Source organism: Rhamphochromis sp. 'chilingali' (assembly GCF_963969265.1).
Source record: "Rhamphochromis sp. 'chilingali' genome assembly, chromosome: 10".
Lineage (NCBI taxonomy): Eukaryota > Metazoa > Chordata > Actinopteri > Cichliformes > Cichlidae > Rhamphochromis > Rhamphochromis sp. 'chilingali'.
Window position 1 is genome coordinate 14,277,559 of NC_137937.1, and position 22,426 is coordinate 14,299,984.

The 22,426-nt window shown below is 40.7% G+C and overlaps 1 protein-coding gene across 1 annotated transcript; it reads left to right on the forward strand.

The window, feature by feature from the left end:
- Positions 1–1,273: 1,273 nt before the first annotated feature.
- Positions 1,274–22,359, forward strand: adra1aa (adrenoceptor alpha 1Aa). Its single transcript, XM_080894404.1, has 3 exons — positions 1,274–1,393; positions 9,288–10,767; positions 20,152–22,359. The coding sequence occupies exons 2-3, from the start codon at positions 9,870–9,872 to the stop codon at positions 20,691–20,693; spliced, it is 1,440 nt and encodes a 479-aa protein (XP_080750530.1). The 5' UTR covers positions 1,274–1,393; positions 9,288–9,869; the 3' UTR covers positions 20,694–22,359.
- The last annotated feature ends 67 nt before the right edge of the window (positions 22,360–22,426 follow it).

Sequence of the window (22,426 nt, forward strand, 5' to 3'; positions counted from 1 at the left end):
TCTAATTATTTTTTAGGGGGTATCCGTAAAATTAGTGTGTAGTTAATGAGCAGCAAAGAAGAAGAAAAAAGAAAGCTGGAGCAGGGTGGGTAATAGCAGATATTTAGAAATAACTCACAGTGTAAATAAAGTACTTACTTAGTAACTACAGGCTACTGTGTTATTGCTGCAGATGTACTGTTACTGGATGTTAGGGTGTGATTCCTGCACCAAAGTTTTTAAATATAGAAGGCAGCTGCTTTCATTTTGCTGATGGGGAACAAAGTGTTATCAGGCAAAGCCCGTGAATAATTGTGTACCTTGTTTACCACCCATAAAATGTAATTTATATTTTAAATCATGCTCTGCAAGAGACTGGTGACCTGTCCAGGGTGTACCCTTGTGCCCTATAATAGCCCGAGGTTCCCCGCAACCCTAAACTGGATAAGCAGAAGCGAATGTATGGATGGATGGAGTCATAAGAGAATGTATGTTTGGTTATATCAAATTACAAATAAATATAAAAGGAAGTTGGACTTAAAAAGAGAGTGTCATTCCAGATGTGATAATAACAAATGTGAGTTTAAGAAGGAGCTTGATACAAGTGTGTTTAAAATGTGTGTAAAAAAAAAACTCATTTATGATGGTGCAAGTCTTGGAGATGTGGAGATGTGTAAAAGAAGACGCCTTTTCATTAAGAACACAACTGTTTCTGGTCAGAAACATGAACATGTGTATTTTAGGCTATAGAGTTATTTCTTGGCTGTAATCAAAAGTGTTACACAGATTTTTAAATAAAACTAGACATCACCTTTACTTTTATCTCTGGGATCAAAAACACTTTAAACATCTGCAACACACGAACATTCCTTCACTGGGGGGGGGGAGTAAAAGTTTGGTACGGACTCCTGAAGACTGAAAGTACACTTACATAACCTTACAAAAATAGTAAATAGTAAAAGTCTTTGAGCATTTCCACACACACTGTATTCTCGTACAGTTTAACAGCTGGAAAGGTGGGTGACACCGGTTAATGAAAGATTTCTGAATGACACAGACCGGTTGTGATGACGCACAAAGAGTGATGCTGAGCCATAGTGAGGTGATGTGAGGATGGATGGCTGGGTGGTGGTAAGGAGGGGGTGGGGCTGGGAGGGTTGGGTTGAGGGGGGGGTAGATACGGGCGACAGTGGTTTCGAAAAGAAAGCAGTGAGAGATTTGGTTGGCTACTCGTCATCATCTGAAGAGACTTGGAGCACCTGAAGCTTCGGGTGTCTGCTCCGGCAGATATGAGGGCTCTCCACGGCGAGCGCACTTGGCTCTCCCTTCGCCGCCTCCTAGCGCGTCTCGGCAATCACTGCCGTGCCCAAATGTGGCTCTGTCCAAGCATCGGGATGTGAAAAATCAAAGTTGGGTGAGTCCCAGAACAATTCATTTGAAGTATTTAACAGAAGCATTTTTGAATTGATAGTTTATTTTATTGATAAAAAACTATTTTTTCTTAATTGAATTTGCTGAAAGCGCTGATGCATAAGTGTGCATAAGTAGCCAAATAGCGTTGATTTATTCTTTGTGTTTAATGGGGCTAAATGTCTGGAGCAAACTGGTGAAGTGGTTAAAATACACATGATTTAAGACAACTGTATCCCTCCGAACAGCCATAAGGCACGATCGCGCTGTTATGCTTGATTTATGTAATGCTGTTTTTTGTTGTTTTTACACCCTCCCGTTTTTTAAAACCTCAAATCTGAAGGAAAACTGCGAACAGATCATTTGAATATGAAGAACTGTTTTAAATGTAGCTATAAGGTTTCGGAAGAAAAAGCCAGCCAGCTCCCATGCGTCTCAGGCATGTCTCTGTCAGTTTACTGAGGTGGATGTGACTTTATGTCAGGTGTAGTCCTGCACAGTGGCCTCATCTTATAGAGCTGGGAATTACTCCGCACACCGGTGAAGAGGTTGAGATTGCATCTGAGTCACAATCGCTGTTTACTCCTGGCCAATTAAAGTAACAGCAGACACAGAGAAGCCAGGGTTGCTCAAGCTTTCCTCAACAATATTGCGGATACCTCAGAAGCAGCTGCACATCAGCCATTGTTCTATGGACGCCAAGAAGACAAAGCCTATATTTGGAGCCTATTCTGCAGAGGAGAAAGATGCTTGTATCAGGAGGGACCTTCTGAAAAAGGCAGCTAACAAAATGTAACCGAGCAAGACAGGTAACTTCCAGCTACTTCAGTATGGAGCTGCACACTGTTTTCAGCCACCCTGCAGCATATGTCCTCTTTCACTTTGCAACTCCCTCCGTACAGAGGCATTATAATGAATATTAAACCAATCAGTGCTGGAAGAAAACCTCTCTGCTGGGTCTACAGAGCCAAACGAAATCCCATGGCGTAGTGAAATCAACAGGTTTTTTTTAACAGAATCTAGAAGTAAGCATGTCACTTTTAATTTATCTTAGAAGGAGTTTTAATCATGAGTTTAAGTCTTGTGATTGTAATGTACGAGCCGGGTGGATTAATCAAATTAGGTTTGTTAGGGAGTTTGGCAATCCTTTCCATGCAATTTGGTCAGCTGTCAAGAAAAAGGTTTTTCTTCTCGTTGGAACAGATTTTCTTTGATATAAATGCACAGTGATTGGTAGCCTCTAAATCCTTAATGTGAGACACACTGAGCAGATACCGATACATCTGTTTTATTTATATAGTATAGAGTAAGCATTTGGCGACTGTGGGAAGGAAAAACTACCTTCTGACAGAAAGAAACTTCCAGCAGAACCAGGCGCAGGGAGGGGCAACTATCTGCCACGATCAGTTGGCGGTGAGAGGAGTGAGATAGGACAAAAGACACACTCTATAAGACAGGCAGCGATTAATGATAATGAATTAACTAAATGCAGAGAAGTGTTAAAAAACACACTGTCCCCTGAATCCAAACTGGGAGCTGGTTCCACAGAAGAGGGGTCTGAAGGCTCTGCCTCCCATTCTTTATTTAAATACTCAAGGAACAACAACTCTGAGAGCAAAGTGATCTATTGAGGTTATATGGTACTTTAAGTTCTTTTAAATGGTTCTGATTATTCAAGACTTTGTGTGTGAGGCAGAGAATTTAGAATTTGATACTGGATTAAACTGGGAGTCAATGTTGAGAACATAAACGGATAGAAGGAGCAGATCCTGACAGAGTGGATATATATAGCTGAAGGTGTGACACAGTAAATCATTCAACTTGTTCTCTCAATTGTAACACAGCATATTTATAATACAGTGACAGTATTAATGCAGCGGTTAATATTTTAAGCCGAGGTAACTTAATCTTTTCTACAGTGCGAAATGATGATGGTGTAATGAACTCCCGCATCTCTCCTATGAATACACATGTAGGCCTTTTATTCATAATTACTGTATTAGCATTATTTCCCACATGGGAGGGAGAAGCTCTCAGGTGCTGCCGCATGACGCTGTAATGGCGTACTGCATCATGCCAGCATCAGAGCTCAGCTGAGATATAAAACTTTAAGACAAACATAATAAACATTTGAACATGCAGTGTGGATCAGTTGGTTGTGGGGCCCAGAGGACAAGGCCAGCCACTGACTGACTGTTCGCATTGTTTTGAAACCTGTGGGGCACAGATAGATAGATAGATAGATAGATAGATAGATAGATAGATAGATAGATAGATAGATAGATAGATAGATAGATAGATAGATAGATAGATAGATAGATAGATAGATAGATAGATAGATAGATAGATAGAGACAATGTCAGTGGAAAAGAGGACAACTCAGATGAACTTTTAATTTGGTTTGAAATAAAGCAGCTTAACAAAATCCAAAATTCGTCAACATGGCCACTCTACTTTTACTAGTCTTATCTAATCTACATTTATATAATCTGCACTGACGAGATTAATTTCACATCTGTCAAAGTGGAGGAGTTCATGCGGCACTAAGACATTGTTTAAAAGTCAGAAGACATTCAAACATTCCAAATTAAGTTGTGCACGCATCAATCAGGCCCTCGTACCTCCATGCACGTTGGGCATGCTGTAGTGGAGTCATTGAACTTTATTGTCTCATGTGGCTGGCTTCCTTTATTCCAGCAGTGTCAAACATAAGGCTCGGGGGTCAGAATCGGCCCAGCAAAGACTCCTATCTCAGTCTCTGGATGGCCCAGATTCAAGGAGGGCATACATTTTTGGACTTAACTGTATTTTTACCACTATAAGTTTTACCACTTTTCCTGCTGATAAAGACATAGTCCATACCCATTCATACTATACCAAAGTAGTTGAGTAATAAATAAACAATTTGACAATAAATTCAAAATATCCAACTTCCTGTTGGGTTTAGGGAATGGATTGTAAAAGTTTTCATCCACATGTATCATATCCACATGGATTCTATACATTCGGATGAAACTTAAAGCAAAATATTCTTCACCACTATAAGCTGTGTTCAGGACCAGTGGCAGTAGTACAGCATTGTGTAGTCCTGACCTGAAGCCTTAGGTTTAGCTTTATATCCACTGCTATCAAATGACTATATGTAGATAAGAGGTCCAGGTGCTAAGTTATTAGCAAAATGTTTCCACAGATTATTTGTGCATGAGACAGATAGAGATACCAGATCACAAAATATTTTTAGTTTGAACTGGGAACTTACAACCAGCTCTGTATCTATTTTTTACTCTGTTCTCAGACATAAAATTTGATTTAAGGTTGCATCATTACATCAGTGACGTCACTGATGTAATGATGCAACGTCTGGAATTCTAGCTATTTCCCAACAATAATGTATTTAATCTGAAACCAAACCAGAAAACAATGCCAGAGATGCATGAAAGTGTATTTCTGTCAATTTAGCTCAAATTAAAGCAGGTCAAAATGTGCACATCTCTCTTTGCACGAACCAACACTAGTCCCCCATAATGCTCTGGAGAAATTTTCCCTGATATTGGTTTTCCGTCACTTCTATATCTCAGTGAAATCTCTCCCCATACTTCTCACTGACATTGTGCAGGTTTGGTGGGAAAACAGTTGACATGAGAATGTAAAAAGTGCATCTTCAGTGATATTCTAGCACTCAGGAGCTGATATGCTTTCAGCATGTTTCCACAACCTCAGCATAATTCTCTGCTCCGTGATTTCCAAGAAATTTCTTGATAACCCGTACCAGTGATTCCCATTTTGCTGATTGAGCTGGCTTCAGTTTCCTTTTGCACTCATCGTCAAGCATCAGTTCACGGACTTCAGGACAAAAACACCTTCCTTAATTTAGATTTTCCTTTTCTTGAGATCCAAATTAGGTCTTAAATCCTGAAACGCTTCAGATTTCTGTTCGGTCATCCTAGTTGTAAAATACTTGGAACATCATAACTAAGACAAATAAATAAATAAACACATCTGCGAGACAAAAACAGTTTCAGATTTGGAGTCAGGAAGTAAAACTGGTTCAAAATGCTTACTGATCAGTGTGTCTGTGTGAAGATTTCTCTAAAAAGGCTTATTTCTACTAAAAAGCTGCTCATTTTTACATGCAAGTCTATAGGAACTGAGTTTTCTCAGGGAGTTAGCTTCAAGTGGACACATCAGGAAGTGTATTTTTTGGCACTTCAGTGTTGCCTTCATCTTCAGCCCAGGATGTTGCTGCTTGGTCTCAACTACTGCAGGATCAGAAACAACAGAGACTGTGGTCTAACAGTGAAGAAAAGGCCTCCTTGACTGAGAAACGCCCAGACTGTGTTCAGCAGAGACTGCTTCCCCAGTTCTGATGCATATGTTTTACAATATTCACAAGTTTTTTGAGAACTACCCCCCTTAAAAATGAGATGAATTTGAAACAAAGAGAAGAAAAAGAAGATGAATGATCTATCAAGATTCAAGTGGGCTTTCGCACTGCAGTGCTAAAGCCCACAAATCCTAATTAATCCAGTGCATCAAAGTCAGAGGGAGCAGTTTAAATTTGAACTGTGTGAGGATAAATTCCAAATAACAATCCGTGTAAATTTAACTTTGCAACTAAATTCCTCTTTTTTCTTATCTTATACAAACACATTGCCACAATGGGGGGGGAAAGAGATTGTAATTACCTTTCCTGACCAAAAATATGCAGAAGCCAAAAAATGGCTCTTCTGGGAATTACTTTGTTTAAGCCGTTATCTCAAGATTATGAATTATTTATATAAACTTGCTCTCTTCTGATAACAGATTGCTTCTTTTATACTCTCAATATATATCATACAAACCTGACTTTGTTTTCTCAATCACAAAGTAACTTGGCAGCCTTGGAGATGACCGATCCCCTCATCTGATTACTGAGGAGGAAGTGTGCTCAACTGTGGAGTTATAGATGGTCTAGTCTTCTCCTTAAATAAGGACCCATTTGAACGTTATTTGAATCTACTGCCATGTTAGACGCTGATTGAAGTACAGTGTGATGTGTTTTTAATAGTGTTGATCCACCATGTTGAGGAGATATTAGCTTCAGGAGAGTTAACTTTGTTTTTTCTTCATAGCCTTAAACAATTTATAAACCACTTTGCTTAGCTTTATTTATCATTCTGTGAATAAGAATAATAACGACTGACCAAAGCATCTAAAAATAGCCGCCGCGTGGAGAGCGGCGAGGAAAAAGAAGCCGTTCATTTCAGTAATAAGTTTACTTTATTGCTGATAAAGAGAGAGGGGGAGCGTTTACCAATCTACCTTCCTGTGTGAAATTAAGTGCGCCTTGGCTTTCCTGAGTGTTACGGTTCAATTTATTTTCTGCTTTACAAAGGTGGGAAGGGAAGCCAAGCTCGACAAGAATAGAACCTACGCTAGTGTCGTTATTAAAGTTAGTGATGAATCACCCTCATGCATGAATCACGCATTAGGAATATACTAATTTTATGCATGACGGGTGATTATGAAATGAAAAAGAAATAGAAATGCATAGGGAAAATAGCATATTGTCAATATTTTTGGGACCTCGGCTTCCCTCATAAATTTTGAAAAGCTTTTTTTTTTCTTTTCGGGGGGCTCCCCTGCCCTACTAACATTCCCCCTAGCTCCCCTGTAGTTTGACCGGGCTGGAACTGCACTCGTAATCCCCGATAAATGACAAGAAAACAAGCTTTTGTTTTTGTGTGATTTCTAAAGAAAATGAACTTCCTATCATGACAAAACAAGCACTGTTTTATCTCAGAATAATGGGATAAGTTATGCCCTTATCGCGAGATAAAATCACCAAAAATAACTGCAAATGTTATGAGCTCCCATAAAGCAGAGGGGTCGATTCGGGAAATTGTGCTTCATTTTGTTAAATACATCTGTTATATTTTTCTTGCATGTGGAGCTAGTGCTAACAGACAATGCTCAACATTTAGGATGTTTGAGTCTGAAACTCCATGTTTGTTTGATATGATATTTACCAGGTGTGGTAAAAGGTGCTTGTATAAATGGGTGAATTAGGCATGTTATGTAAAGCTCTTTTGAGTGCTCAGCTATAGTAGAAAAGTGCTATATAAGATTATATGATGAAGCTGTGCTGGACTGATAACTTCCTGGTAGGCAGATTTATTTTTCTTGGGACTCTGCCATGTTATGACAGTGGTATCAATATTTTGATCTAGCTTGGCATATTTTCCCAAGATGTCAAACTAATGTGTTCTTTACAAACATAAGGAGCACAGACTGTGACAACCCTTAACAAATGGTGGAGCTGTAATAACGTGGGTTGTTTTGACCTGTGTCTGTATAAAGGTCGTGGTATGATATTGATTTAAAGGAGGGATCAAGAGCAAAGTCAAGCATATCCTGATGTATTATAGGTCACTTGAAGAACATATAATACACACCGAGCCTTCTGATTGCTGCATTGTTGAAACTTCAGCTATTGTGGTTTTGGCTCACTGTGTATTGTAATGATGAAGTGGTATTCCACATACTGGGAAAAAGAAAGTTTTCACAGGTATCTGTGCAGTCCTGTGAAAAACTAAGTACACCCTTACTGCTTCTATCCTAATTGTGAGGGTAAGTAGCATCTTGGTTATGGTAATCAATGCACTACATCAGGGGTGTCCAATTCCAGGCCTTACGGGCTGGTGTCCTGCAGGTTTTAGATGTGTCCTTGATCCAACACAGCTGATTTAAATGGCTAAATTACCTCTTCAACATGTCTTGAAGGGTGACATCTAAAATATGCAGGACACTGGCCCTTGAGGCCTGGAATTGGACACCCCTGCACTACATGATCAGGAAGCACGAGAAACTCTATAAAAGTAAATATTTTTGGCAGTTTCCTGGCCAAGAGCAGTCAGGTGTGTACTAACAAAATGCCACAATCCAAGAAAAATTCTCCACAAGTTCTCAGATGATCAGATGCTCGGAGAAATTGAAAAACAAAAAACAAAAACAAGAGCTACAACTCAGCCTTTACAGGCCCTAAGTTAGCATGTTCAACACTTAAGTTCATGACAGTACAATTAGACAAAGAATGAACAAGAATGGCTTGTTGTGAAGTGTTACCAGGAGAAAATAGCTCAGGTTTGCAAAGTAGCATATGAACAAACCACTTGAACAATGTGCTTTGGATAGAAGAGACCAAAGTGCAGCTGCTTGGCCAGAATCCACAGGACCACATTTGATGAAAACCAAACACAGCTTATCAACACCTCATAGAACTGTCAGCACGGTGTGGAGGGCTGATGATTGGGGCTTGTTCTGCAGACACAGGACTTAGGCACCTTGTAATCATTGAGCAATGAACACTACTGTATGCAAAAGTATTTTAGAGTCAAATGTGTGACCCAAACAGCACAATGGTGGCAAAAGCTGTTGCAATAATTCAGTCAAAGTCCAGACTCCTCCAATCTGGTGCTGTGGGGGAACCTTAAAGAGAGCTGTCTGCACACATAAATGAATGCACGCAAACAGAGTGGGCCAAAGGTCTTTGATAAAAATGTGAGAAACGGATGAAGTTGAACAGAAAAAAACTTTATTCTAGTTACTGCTGCTAAAAGCAGCTCCACAAGCTAATGAATGGGGTGTTTTTCACCAGCCTGTATAGTCCTGTGAAAAGTTTTCACAGAACTGTTAGTTTCTCAGTTTGTTAGCCTCACTTTGGGTTGATCCCATTATCAAGACGAGACAGTGGTGACATTGATTTGACAACAGCTGTGGCTCAGACATTGTCTCCCGCCCACCTTCTTGATAGAGCTGAGCAGCGGTATACAAAAAAAACAATGAGCTGAACAAGGATGAATGCTTTCATGTTTCACTGTATGTGACGGACGTGTCTTCTTCTGTTTCTCTTTTCAAAGGCGCTGGACGTTACTGAAGCTGAAGCTGCGTTCAACACACAAGCCTGGATGTTGATTTCTCACCTGCTGCTCCCAGGAAAACTGGTTTCAACAGACTTTAATTTTCAGTCCAAACAGTGATTTTTTTCATGTATTTTTTTGGTTCAGAGAACATTCAAAGACTTCCTAAATCGCTCACCTCCAATCTGTCTCTTGTATTTGTAATGCATTTTTAACAGTGGTTTGTACCAGCTGCATAAAAACAGTCAGTTTTAACATCATTAACATTTTCAAGATGGATTACTCGATTTTAGCTCAGTAGTTTTCGTTTGCATATATTATATTTCTCTTTCAGTGGTTCTGCATGCAACTTGTCCTTTTATTTTCCTTGATGCATTGCCAACGTAATGGCTCATTTGCTCGAGGCATCATCATTCAAATTATGTTTTGACAAGACAGACTTAATGTGATCATTACTCTAATGGCTTTTATGAGAATGGCCTGATGTCTACTCTCTCTAGTAGTGAACTTAAATAGGTGTGCGCTTCAGTCTACCACTTCTGCACAGGCCAGTTGTTGAGTACCAGCATTGTACTGGAACTAATGATTCCTGTGCTGGACAATATGACCCCAGCTCCCCTGACACAGAACTGTTCCAACTGCAGCCACGTTTTAGTCCCAGAGCTCAATGTGGTCAAGGCTGTGGTTTTGGGTCTGGTGCTTGGTCTCTTCATTGGGTTTGGAGTCGTGGGAAACATTCTGGTGATCCTCTCGGTGGTTTGCCATCGAAACTTGCGGACAGTCACGCATTATTTCATAGTTAATCTGGCAGTGGCAGATTTGCTGCTGAGCTCCACCGTACTGCCGTTCTCTGCCATTTTGGAAATCCTGGATCGATGGGTATTTGGACGGGTTTTTTGTAATGTTTGGGCAGCTGTGGATGTGCTCTGCTGCACGGCTTCTATCATGAGCCTCTGTGTAATATCTGTGGACCGCTACATTGGAGTAAGCTACCCCCTGCGTTACCCATCAATCGTTACAAAACGCAGGGCTTTCTTGGCACTGATGCTGCTCTGGGTGCTGTCTGTCATCATATCTATTGGACCTTTGTTTGGCTGGAAAGAGGCGCCGCCCGAGGACGAGTCCATTTGTAAGATCACAGAGGAGCCGGGCTACGCGATCTTCTCTGCAGTGGGCTCCTTCTACCTTCCTCTGACCATCATACTGGTAATGTACTGTCGGGTCTATGTGGTAGCTCACAGAGAGAGCCAGGGCCTGAAAGAGGGCCACAAGACAGAGAAGTCCGATTCAGAGCAGGTGATTCTCAGGATACACCGAGGCAATGCAACTGTCTCAGATGACGAGGCCCTTCGCAATCGCACACATTTTGCTCTGAAGCTGCTGAAATTCTCTCGTGAGAAGAAGGCTGCCAAGACCTTGGGCATTGTGGTTGGCTGCTTCGTGTTGTGCTGGCTCCCCTTCTTCCTGGTGCTACCCATTGGTGAGTATTATCATGTTCATCTTGCATGTAATTCCTAATGTCAAGAGCCAGATTTCTCAGGGCAAATCAAATTTTAACCAGAGCAGAAAATATATTACTTACAAGACTGAAAGGGAATACCTCAACAGTTTGGAAAGGAAGGTTACTTTACTTCAGTGCAATTTTATTTTATTTATATAGCACCAAATCACAATGACAGTCACCTCAAGGCACTTTATAGAACAAGGTAATGACCCTACAGTAGTACAGAAAAAACCCCAACAATCAGACAATTCCTATGAGCAAGCACTTTGGCGACAGTGGGAAGGAAAAACTAGCAAAACCAGGCTCAGGGAGGGACAACTACTGCTGCAAATGGTTGGGGGGAGATGGGAGGAAGGCCAAGCAAAAGACACACTTTGGAAGAGAGACAGAGATAATTAATAACTAATGATTAAATGCAGAGTGCTATATAAGCACACAGGTATTGCAAAGAAGAGAGTGAAGAAGAAACACTCAGCAGCAGCTGAGGTCTATTGCAGCGTAACTAAGGTCAGGGTTCAGGGTCACCTGATCCAGCTCTATCAAAAAGGAAAGTTTTAAGTCTAATGCTAAAAGTAGAGAGGGTGTCTGTCTCAATCCAAACTGGGAGCTGGTTTCACAGAAGAGAGGCGTAAAAGCTGAAGGCGCTGCCTACCGTTCTACTTTTAAATACTCTAGGACAACAAGTAAGCCCGCAGTCAGAGAGTGAAGAGCTCCATTGGGGTGATACGGCACTATGAGGTCTTTAAGATAAGATGGGGCCTGATTATTAAAAAACCTTGTATGTGAGGAGAAGGATTGATTCTGGATTTAACAGGAAGCCAGGGGGGAAAAGCCAGTTAGGGAAAAATGTGCTCTCACTTTCTAGTCCCTGTCAGTTCTCTCTCTGCAGCATTTTGGATCAAATGAAGTCTTTTCAAGGAGTGAAATTTGAATCCTGACACCACTCGGGGGCAAATATGAATGAATAATATAGACAGACTGAAAAAAGTGGACAGCTAGCCAAGCGCTCTTCCAAGCTTATGAACTGACTCTTTAAACGTTTTTGTTTAATGGATTTGAGAACCCGGGTGTAAAAATGGGAAATTACGGTTTCATTGGATCTGGTGTTGTCACCTGCCTTAACTCCTGCCTCTGGTTTCCCATTGAATGGACAAATACTCTCATTTCATCTAACTCTCAGTATCAATGGGGGAAAAAAAGCATATTTCTTAGAAATGTCACTGGAGCACAGACAGTCAATGATACCCTCTGCAACCATTTAATCAATAACGTTTCACAAATTAAAAATAGGTCCATATATGTGATTACCTACTCCTACGCATGAGTCAGACCACTTTCAGGAAGCAATTCAACATCTGAATTTATTCCCATTACATACTCATTGATCAATTTATTCTACGGTCATGTTTTTAAGTGCTGGCTAATTTCATAGTTAGATGATGTTAAGTGAATGCCTCCTTTGTGGGATGACATTGAGGTTACTCGCATTCAGACGAGCTTGTGGCCTCTGGAGCGCTGTAGTAAATGCTTTGGACTCGGCCAGGTAGTCGTTCTATAAATAGGCTCTATAAATCTTTCAGATCACTGTCATCCTCCACTGCTCCCCGTCTGTAAACAAAAGGACTAAAATTGAGACCAAGATATATTTCAAACCAGACCCTTGAATGGCATGTCGAGCCATTTTTCTCCCTCGTGTTTGTGACTCCCTTCATCATGGGGGCAGATCTTTAGTGACAGATAAAGCCTTTCGGACTGAGGCCAGACTTCATATGATGGTCTTTAAGTCTTCAAGTGCGCCGGGTTCAATGAAGATGAGCTCAAAGGGAAATAATCAAACGACTTGTAGACCTGTGCGCTGCAAGTGCTGTTGTCAATCATGCAAAAAGGAAATCTGAACCAAGTAGATATGAGATACGGCAAAATCCTAACAAATCCTGCAGGGTTTGTATTTATTCCATGCTCTCATGCTTGTAAATATAGCTGCCACCATTTGGCTGAGTAGCTCCTGACTGGGAAATGAGGCAAAGCCTTGGCTCACGAATGCTCCCTTACTAATACTGGCGTCACAGTGCATACCGCTGCCACATAAGTCTGTGGACAATGATAGATTCAGCAATGAATCACAAAGCACTGGTGTAGTTCTGACGTGTACAGCTGGATAAGTCTTGATTGCATCATTTCGATTATGGAGTAGATATTATTTAAATTAATATCCATAATAACTGTGGGCTGAGAGGCAAGACTGAGATAGTCTGGACATGTGCAGAGGAGTGATAGTGGATACACTGGATAAAGAATGTTGAGGATGGAGCTGACAGGCAGGAGGAAAAGAGGAAGACCAAAGAGAAGATGTGAAGTGAAGCCAGGCATGCAGAGGGTCAGTGTGACAGAAGAGGATGCTAGGGTTAGGGGGAAGTGGAAGCAGATCCAATGTAATAATTACAAGACTTTAATTATGGAAGTAATTTAAATGGGTGTTAAAAGGCTCTGTATCTATCTGTGGATTGTCCTTGATATGTACCGAGTCCTTCTTTGGAACTACAACACGTGCAAAGCATCAATCAGTTTATTTTCTTTACCATTTAGCCAGTTCAGGGTCAGGTGGTGGGGGCTAGAGCCAATCTCAGCTGACAATGGATGAGAGGCAGAGGACACGCTAAACAGGTACCCAGTCCATCATGGGGATAACACAGAGAGACAGACAATCACTCACTCACTACCACACCCAAGGCCAATTTGGCATCAACAGTTAAGCTAACAACAATCTCTTTGGAAGGAAACAGGTGGCTGAGAGGCGACAGTGTCACCGTAGCGTGAAGCATGCCCTCGCTGACATAAAGAACAGCTTCACAGGGTGTCCTTGTGTTATCGTGATATGTTAAGAAACTGAAGATGAACTGAAATGTTTCCTGTCTCCAGCCCCAGCCAGGAGTCTTTATTCTTAAAAACCTCTGACTCAGAGTGTCAGTGGGTGTCGAGTGTCTTTTTAAACTAGAGATGATGAACCTTTTTTTCCCCCCTAAGAGTTATTTTTGGATGTATTGAGAAGAAAGACAGGAACTTTGGGAGAAAGAGCAGGGAATTACACACAGCCCTGTAGACACATGCTGATAAACATTTTTAAATGAACAATGGGTCAAATATCTATGTGTTAGGTGGTTCTTATTTTATTCATCTATCACACATACACTGATGGTTGCACTGGAGGCTATTTGGGGTTCGGTAACTTCCCCCGGGGACACTTCAGCATGCAGCCTGGAGGAGCTGCTGATTAAATTTTCCGGTTAGTAGACAACCCATTCATGTTCTATACTTAACTTAAATCAGAAAAAGACTTCAGTGGACTGAAGTCTGATAAAAGTGAAAGAATGATAAAAATGAGGCTTTAGGAAAAACATGCATCCTGCAGTTTGAAGTTAAAATATTTCCCTAATTAAAATATTTTGATTATATTCTACATGTTCCATTTGATTGCAGTGAAATAAACACACCTATTAATCCAGCCAAAATATTCTCAGCTTAATTAACTTAGTGTTGGGTCTTTATTTTTTTATTATTTTAGTTATAAAAAGAGAAGTTTATTGTTGGGGCTCTTTTACTTTGGACAAGCACATGTAATTTAACTTTAAATTCTCAAATTAAAAACTGAAAAAAAATGTTAGTTGAATACAGTCATCATTCATTACTCTCATCTTAAATGAAACATGTACAAAAAACATCAGCCAAACAGCCTGAAATTAACTTTCCCTTTTTAGCAGATTAAAGCAGATAAGCAGATTATGACCACCAGCGCGATAGTTAATAACCCAGCTACCAACTTGTGGTGTCGCAGATTTGCTTTTCTAACATGAAGGTAAATAAAACAGAAGCTGCACAATTTAACTGTGACAGAGCAAGGATAGTATTTTAGCAAATGTCTGTAATTTACTGCAAATATGGAACTTTTACCAACACGCCCACTCTGAACACTAAAATATTACTGAAGCATATGGACAAAAGTACTGGCCCACCTACACATTACACCTACAGGAGCTGCTCGACCATGGAAGACCATGCCACAACGCTCACGGCGCACAGTTTTTATGCTAATGTTGATGCCAGAGGAGGTTTGGAGCTCTGCAGTCATGAAGTCAGAAGAGCGTCAGATACTTTTACGCACTTGGTGACCCCGCTACGTAACTTCACGTGGTCTGCCACTTCGTGACCGAGTTGCTGTGCCTCCTAAATGTTTCCACTTTGCACAAAATCACATGAAAGTGGCTGTGATATATCTAGGATGAAAGAAATTTCACAGACTGACTCGTTACAATACTACCATCTGTTACAGCACCATGCTCTTTAAAACATTAATTCTTTCAGTAGTTTTACAGGTAGACTGCATGGATAAATCTGTGGCAACAGGACTGAAAACACATGAATTCAAAGTTTAAGAGCTATGGCCTTTTTGTCCATACATCATACTCAAATATGTACTCAAATTTAAAATGGAGATGATGTAATCTGCAAAATAGCCAACACATTGTTCACAAAGTCACAGAAAGTTAAAAGTCTACTCTCAGTGTGCACACAGTACATTTAAAACACAGGAGTTGTGGCAACACAAGCACAATCTTTCCCTACAGCCTGCTCAGCTCCAGCATGTATCACGGATGGTTAAGTTAAGGTGGTCTGAACTGGACTTCTAGGGAGAGATGGAAAAAAATAACATTTGCACAGGAACCAGTCCAGAGTTACAAATGGAGATGACCCTGCAGGGGAGATGTCATGGAGCTTTTTAATCACACGTGAAGTGGTTTTGGCTGTAATGTGATTGGCTGCGGGGTACGAGCTAAAAGAGTGAGAGTAAGGTAACGGCTGCAGGGGACAAAGAAATCTTCAAACCTGTGTGAGAGAAGCTGTTTATGAATTTAGCCTCTGCAGACAATTAACAGCAGGAAGGGGTACAGACTTATCAAGGTTGCGTAATAGGCAGCGTTAGGTGATTGGGTATGCAGAGCCCATCTGGCTTGCTAGCCTAGCCCGCTAGGAGAAATAAGACATGCTTGCCAGGAGCAACACACTCAGCAACCAGACAGCAACGAGGAAAATGCCTGAAATTTCTTGTGAGACCGAAGCCAGTCACCTGCCTACACTTCACCCAACCTTGCTAGAGGCCTAGTGTCAGAACTCTGTGCTCAGTTTGGTTTGCTTCAAGTTAAACTCAAACCTTAAAAACCTCACTGCTGAGAAAACAACATAAATAAAAGGGAAAAGCAAAAGAAAAATAGCTAGCACAAAGACTGATAGAAAATCTGTTTAATTATATACCATGGCAATCCATTCATATTTCATTTAAAGGTCATCTGCAGCATTCATTTATTTTTTTTTCCAGTTTTTCAAGTTAAGGGCACACAGAGTGCTACATAATATTAATAATAAAAAGAATATAAAACTGAAATACTATACAAGTAAATATAACCATTGTAGTGAATACAATAATTCCAAAAATGATACTAAAACTGAAGATGATAAGAAAATGAATGAAAAGGATTTAAATAAAACTATAATATCTCAGACTGGTACTTGACCAAGTGACCAAGCAATCAAGCCTTACTACCTTTAAATGAATTTTACTAAACAATTTTCTAGCATATTTTAAGACTGAAAGCATTCCATAATATAGACTCACTGGCCACTTTCTTCAGTACACCTTGCTAGCATTGCCTTGGTCCCCTTTTTTCTTTACAACTGCTTTAATTCTTCATTGCAAAGATTCAACGAGGTGCTGGAGATGAGATGTGAATCTCCTGTTCGGCCACATCCCAGAGGTGCTCTATTGGATTGAGATCTTATGACTGTGGAGCCCATTAAAGTCCAGTGAACTCATTGTCATGTTCAAGAAACCAGTTTGAGATGATGTGCGCTTTGTGACATGGTGCGTTATCCTGCTGGAAGTAGTCACCAGAACATTGGCACACTATGGTCATAAAGGGATGATGTCCATCCCTATATGACCACATTACTCAGTCAGTGACAATACTCAGATATGCAGTGGTGTTTAAACGATGCTCATTTGGTAATAAGGGGCCCCAATATCCCCTACATCATTACACCACCAGCAGAAACAGCCTGAAACGTTGATACATGAAAGCACTGATCAGTGCTTTCATGTTGTTTATGTCAAAATCTAACCCTACTGTCTGATTGTTACAGCACAGGATTCTTCTTGTCTTCTCTATTTTCCCTTTTTCAGAGAAAATCTGAAAAAGTCAACTTCAGCCTGTCATCTCGACCATGCATATATATCTAAATTCATTGTGTTGCTGCCATGTGATTGGTTGACTTTTTTTTTTTTTTTTGCATTAACAAGCAGTTGAACAGGTGTATCTAATGAAGTGGCCACGAGTGTATGGAAGTAATAGTCTTAATACAGATAGTACTGTCAAAATGAGCAACAAATAGACAACCTTTGTTTCCTTATTGCAGCTGAAGGCAACATAGCACGAATAAGAGTTATACAGGCACTGATTATATTTAAATTGAGCTTAAATATGATTAAAATCAGTTTGAAAAACAGGAAACAAATGGGTTAAACAAAATAACAATAAACATAATACATAAGCACCTAAATTAGATTAAAAATTTGGAAATGTTACAGTTTCAGAGATTTATGGAAGATTTTATTTTTATTTTTTTGGCCCTTGATGTAAATATATGGGGACATTTGCTTATTTTCTTTCCAATGATGGCAGCTTCCATGCTGGTCCCGTCTTCTCTATAGTTCTTGATATACTTTAATGCAGTCTTAAAACTCTTTGAGAAATTAAGAACAACAAAAACACGACATCTAGAGCTCTGAACACACAGCGTGCTGTATATCCACATTCAGGGAGCGCTGATCATGTGATCATATTCATCACTCTTACATATGTCGCACTGTTCAGATTAAAAGTGTCAGTGGATGCAGACGCTAAACCGGATTAATATCACATCCCATGCAAGCAGCTGGCTGGAAATTTTCAATCTGAATGAATTCAATCAGCAGAAAAACAAAAAACAAAAATGTGTGCATTCAGCAGCAGACACCGCTGCATCATTGAGTGCGTCAACACATTCACCCAACAGTTGCACTCCTCTTCTATTTTTATTCCAACAATGAATCTATCAAGGGGTACGGGCAATAATAGAATTGGGGGGTTTTGGCACAGCTGGGGATAAAATGCATTAGCTGCATAGCCAGGCACAAAATAATTTGCTCTCCAACTCTCTCCGCCTCTTCTTTCTATCCATCTCTATATCACAATCACATTTTTTTTTCTCCCGAGGCTTAACCCTCTCAGGAGCTTGGCCAATAAAACATTTCACAAGGCAGCTTCTCTCCTGCCTCTGAATGTTTAATGTTTCACTGCCAGCCACTGAATACAATGAGGACTAGGCCTGCATGTAATGCGTCCATTAAGCCATTACCTTTGCCACTTCATTAAAGATCCCACTCACATTCCCCGCTCGCTCTAATCAAAAGCAGCACAGTATCCGGGATCAATTTTAATAAAATCCTTAACCTTGGCGGCAAAGAGGAAGCTTCTATCAAGTGGAACTTGGATAAAACAATTAGAAATAAAGTGTGACACGTAGACGGGTGAAGTGGTGTGATTTCCAACAGCTTGGGATCATGTGTTCTTTTTTTTTTTCCATATATTTTTATTGAAATTTTTTATAGTACAATACAAACAAATGTTGAACAACCTCACATTCACACATCCATCCATACATCAGACCTGCCTACATCACATTCAAATGTAGAAATGAGCATAGTTCTCACAGTAATACAAAAATACAATGGGTTAGGATAGACAAGATTTTCCCTTCCTTCCCTTCTTCTTTTCCTTCTTTTTCATAAATGTCCTTCACCTCCACTCCCTAAAATTTCCATATATGGCTTCCACATATTCACAAAGTCCCATTGTTTGCCCTTGGCAATATATGTCAGTCTTTCCAGGCCTAGAGAAACTGCAATTTCCTTCTTCCAGAGTCCCATGGAGGGAGCATCCATACTCCTCCAACATAGCGCAATGGCTCTTCTGGCTTGAAGTAGTCCATAGTCCAGTAATTTAGTTTTTTTCCCCGATTGCTTAAATTCCCTTGGATATATTCCAAGTACACAGAGTTTTCCTTTTAAAGGGATTTTTACCTTAAACACTTCGGACAGATATTTGATAACATCTTTCCAAAAGTCCTGGATTTTAGGACACTCCCATAGACAATGAAGAAGAGTTCCTTTTTCAACTAAACATTTAGTACAGATGGCCGGAATATCATTGGACATATGATGAAGCTTGACAGGTGTTATATAGGTTCTCATGAGCCATTTATATTGCAGTAGTTTAAAGCGTGTGTTTATTGTTTGTTTTTGTGCTTTTAAGCAAGCCTGGTTCCAGTCATTTTCATCTATGTCCTCTTGGATCTCCCTTCTCCAAGCATCCAGTTTATCTGCTGCTGAGTCTTTGGAGGAAAGCATCAGTAAATTATAATATATAGAGAGAAAACCTTTCCCTTTTGTATTCTTAATGCATACCTCCTCTATTTTTGTCAGTGGTGGAAGTTCAGCAATCCTTTGCAGTTTTGATGACAAATAGTTTTTCAATTGTAAATATTTAAAAAAGTGCTTTGGGGGTATTAAATATTTTTTACACAACTGATCAAATGTGAGCAGCATGCCATCTGCATATAGGTCTTTAATTTTTTTTAATGCCTTTATTTTTCCATATTTTAAATCCTCCATCACTTTTACCAGGCGTGAACTTTTCATTTCCCCAAATAGGGGTAAATTGCGAAAGCGATGGAGGATCGCCCACATATTTATGAGCTGCATGCCAAATTATAATTGTATTTTTCAAGAAAGGGTTCCTTGTATTTTTTTTAATGTCTTAGTGTCTGAAGAATATAGAGAAGTGTGTAAGGGAAGATCTGGAACAGATTTTTGCTCAGGGATCATGTGTTCTTTAAAAAAAACCACAAATAGAGCACAGCATGTAATTGGAGCTCTGAAAACTGGCTCAAATTTGGTTTAGCCACAGTAACAGCACAGCTCGAGGCAGCGTTGGTCAGTTAACCACTTCAATCCAGACTGAAGCAGCTCAATAACTACTGGATGAACTGTTATGAATTGCATATCCGGAGGATGAGCGCTAGTGATTTGTCCCGAGAAAGGTGACTAGTAAAATGTCTTGAATGGCAGATTCTGTTTAGGTGTGCGAAACAAACATTGTGCGACAGAATGCTCCCACAGATTTATATACCTGAGGGCCACATCATCCCCGAGAGCTCCCAGTCATCTCTATCTTTTATTATGTCTCTGATGTGTGTCTGATGTCCCTGCAGGTTCAATCTTCCCTGCATACAGACCTTCAGACACCGTCTTCAAGATCACCTTCTGGCTCGGTTACTTCAACAGCTGCATCAACCCCATCATCTACCCATGCTCCAACCAGGAGTTTAAAAAAGCTTTCCAGAGTTTACTTGGAGTTCACTGTTTGAGGACGACTCCCAGACCACACCACCATCATCAGAGTCAGATGCAGGGTCACGGCCAGCCCCTCACCCTGGGCCTCGACAGCAGGGGGCCTCCTTCTCGGCTCAGCCCCTCCTCCTCCATGGCCCTCTCGAGAACTCCTTCCTCCAGGGACAGCCGGGAATGGAAGGTCTTTTCCGGAGCCCCCGCGGGCGATTCTGGACCAGCTGAAACGAGCAGAGCGAAAGTGGCCAAACTCTGCAATAAAAGCTTACATCGGACCTGCTGCTGCATCCTCAGGGCCAGGACTCCCCCGCGGGAGTCCGGCTGCGCCCACCCCACCTCCACCAGAAACCTTCCCACCATTAAAATCCATCAGCTGTCCCTATCGGAAAAAGGAGAGCCAGTATAGCCACTGTATCGCTTCATCCATTTGTTATGAGTAGCCTTTCAAGGTCGCACATGAGAATAAATGCCCTTTTCCTCCGTTAACATCACAATGGAATGAGCTGGTGGTGAAATAATGGCTGCTTTTACATTTCAATTTCAAATTTCATCTCAGCTTTGAAAGCTTTCTGTGATTTTTTTTTAATCTTGATGTTATCACAAGAAAGCAGATTTTTAGCTTTGCACTGCAAGATACAGCTAATAAGGGAAACGATCAAATCTGGGAAGTGCTCGTATGAAGAAAAACCAAAAAGAGCAAAAGATTTTCTATATGTTTACACATTTTATATTCAAGAAAAGCAGTTGAAATGTCTAAAGCTGTGACGAGGGGGGCTCTTATATATTGCATGAGTTCGACAATAATTTCTGAAATGCTGATCAGTGGTGCTCCTGTTGTCTCCAGATTTTGCTTCCTGCTCCTGTGGTGAAATTGTTGCTTGTGTACTGCTCTGTACACAGTGGAAACCAAGAGACCTCACATACTTCTGTGTCACATACAATAAATTTGTAAGACATACTCCTAGCAAGGGATTCATGAGGACATTTTTGGACCTTTGTGTTATTTATTCTCTTTGTTTTCTTTTTCTTTTTAAAATGTTCTTTTTTCTGTCAAACTGGGTTTTATTTGCCTAATATATAGCCCCTCAGCATTTCTAGTTCATCTATTCACATTCCCACAATTACATGTACCTCTGAGCTGTGCCAGATGGATGTCTTAATATACTTGAGTGGAATTTTAACTGACCTTGTGGTTGCTGGCCTCAATCCTGACCGACTCCAAGCCTCTTAGAAAAATTTACCAGATTTAGCGATGTCATGATAAGTCACACACAGTCTCAGGCTTTCTTCTCTCAGTCTCTACTCTTTGTGTTTCTGTCCTTTTTTTTTGGTTTTTGTTGGGGTTTTTTTTAGCCACATTTCACACAGAAAGAAGATCTTTGCTTTGGCCTTCGTCAGGTCTTCGGTGTGCGCTGTCTAGTGTACTTCTTCTTATGTGAGTGTTCAGTGGGAGTTCCAGACTGCAAAGTGTCTTTGTTTACGCAGAGGCATCAAAGGGCAAAGGACAACCTCTGCCAGCGCTATCGATTTGTTTTCTCCTGCTGCTCACTCTGTAGCACCATGGTGTACTCTCTTTGTGGGTGCGAGGAGGAAGAGATGCGCTCGGCATCTTTAAGCCAGTCTTCCTCTCTGTACGCTGGAGTTCAGTCGTAAAAGGGGAGTCGACAGCTTTCAACCCCAGGGGAGGGACCCGGCAGTGCAGCCGGAGTGCTCATCTGTGTCCGAGCTGTCATTGACTGTGAACCTGTAAATCACACGTCCCTGCGCAGATGCCATTAGGAGTAGAGCTGCCAGCTCCAGCAATAACGTACAGATGGTACAGACGACCTAATTCACATCTCCCTCTGTTATCTCTCCATAGAGCCCTGGGATTATAAAGAAAAATCTCAACCAGCAAAATACCTGTGTGCAGCGCTTTATAAAGTTATACCATCTTCCAAATGCAATAGCTGCAATGAATACTATAATTAGAACTTAGGGGTTGTGGGAGTCAGACGCAGAGTGGAGCAGATCAAGAGCGATTCTCCTCTGTTTCACCAGAAACACCCACTGTTTTTATCCAGCAGCCTAACACCGTGTATTTAGGGTTAAATTCCAGGGTATGCCATCTTCGCTATTCTTTATTGTGCGTTTGCTCTG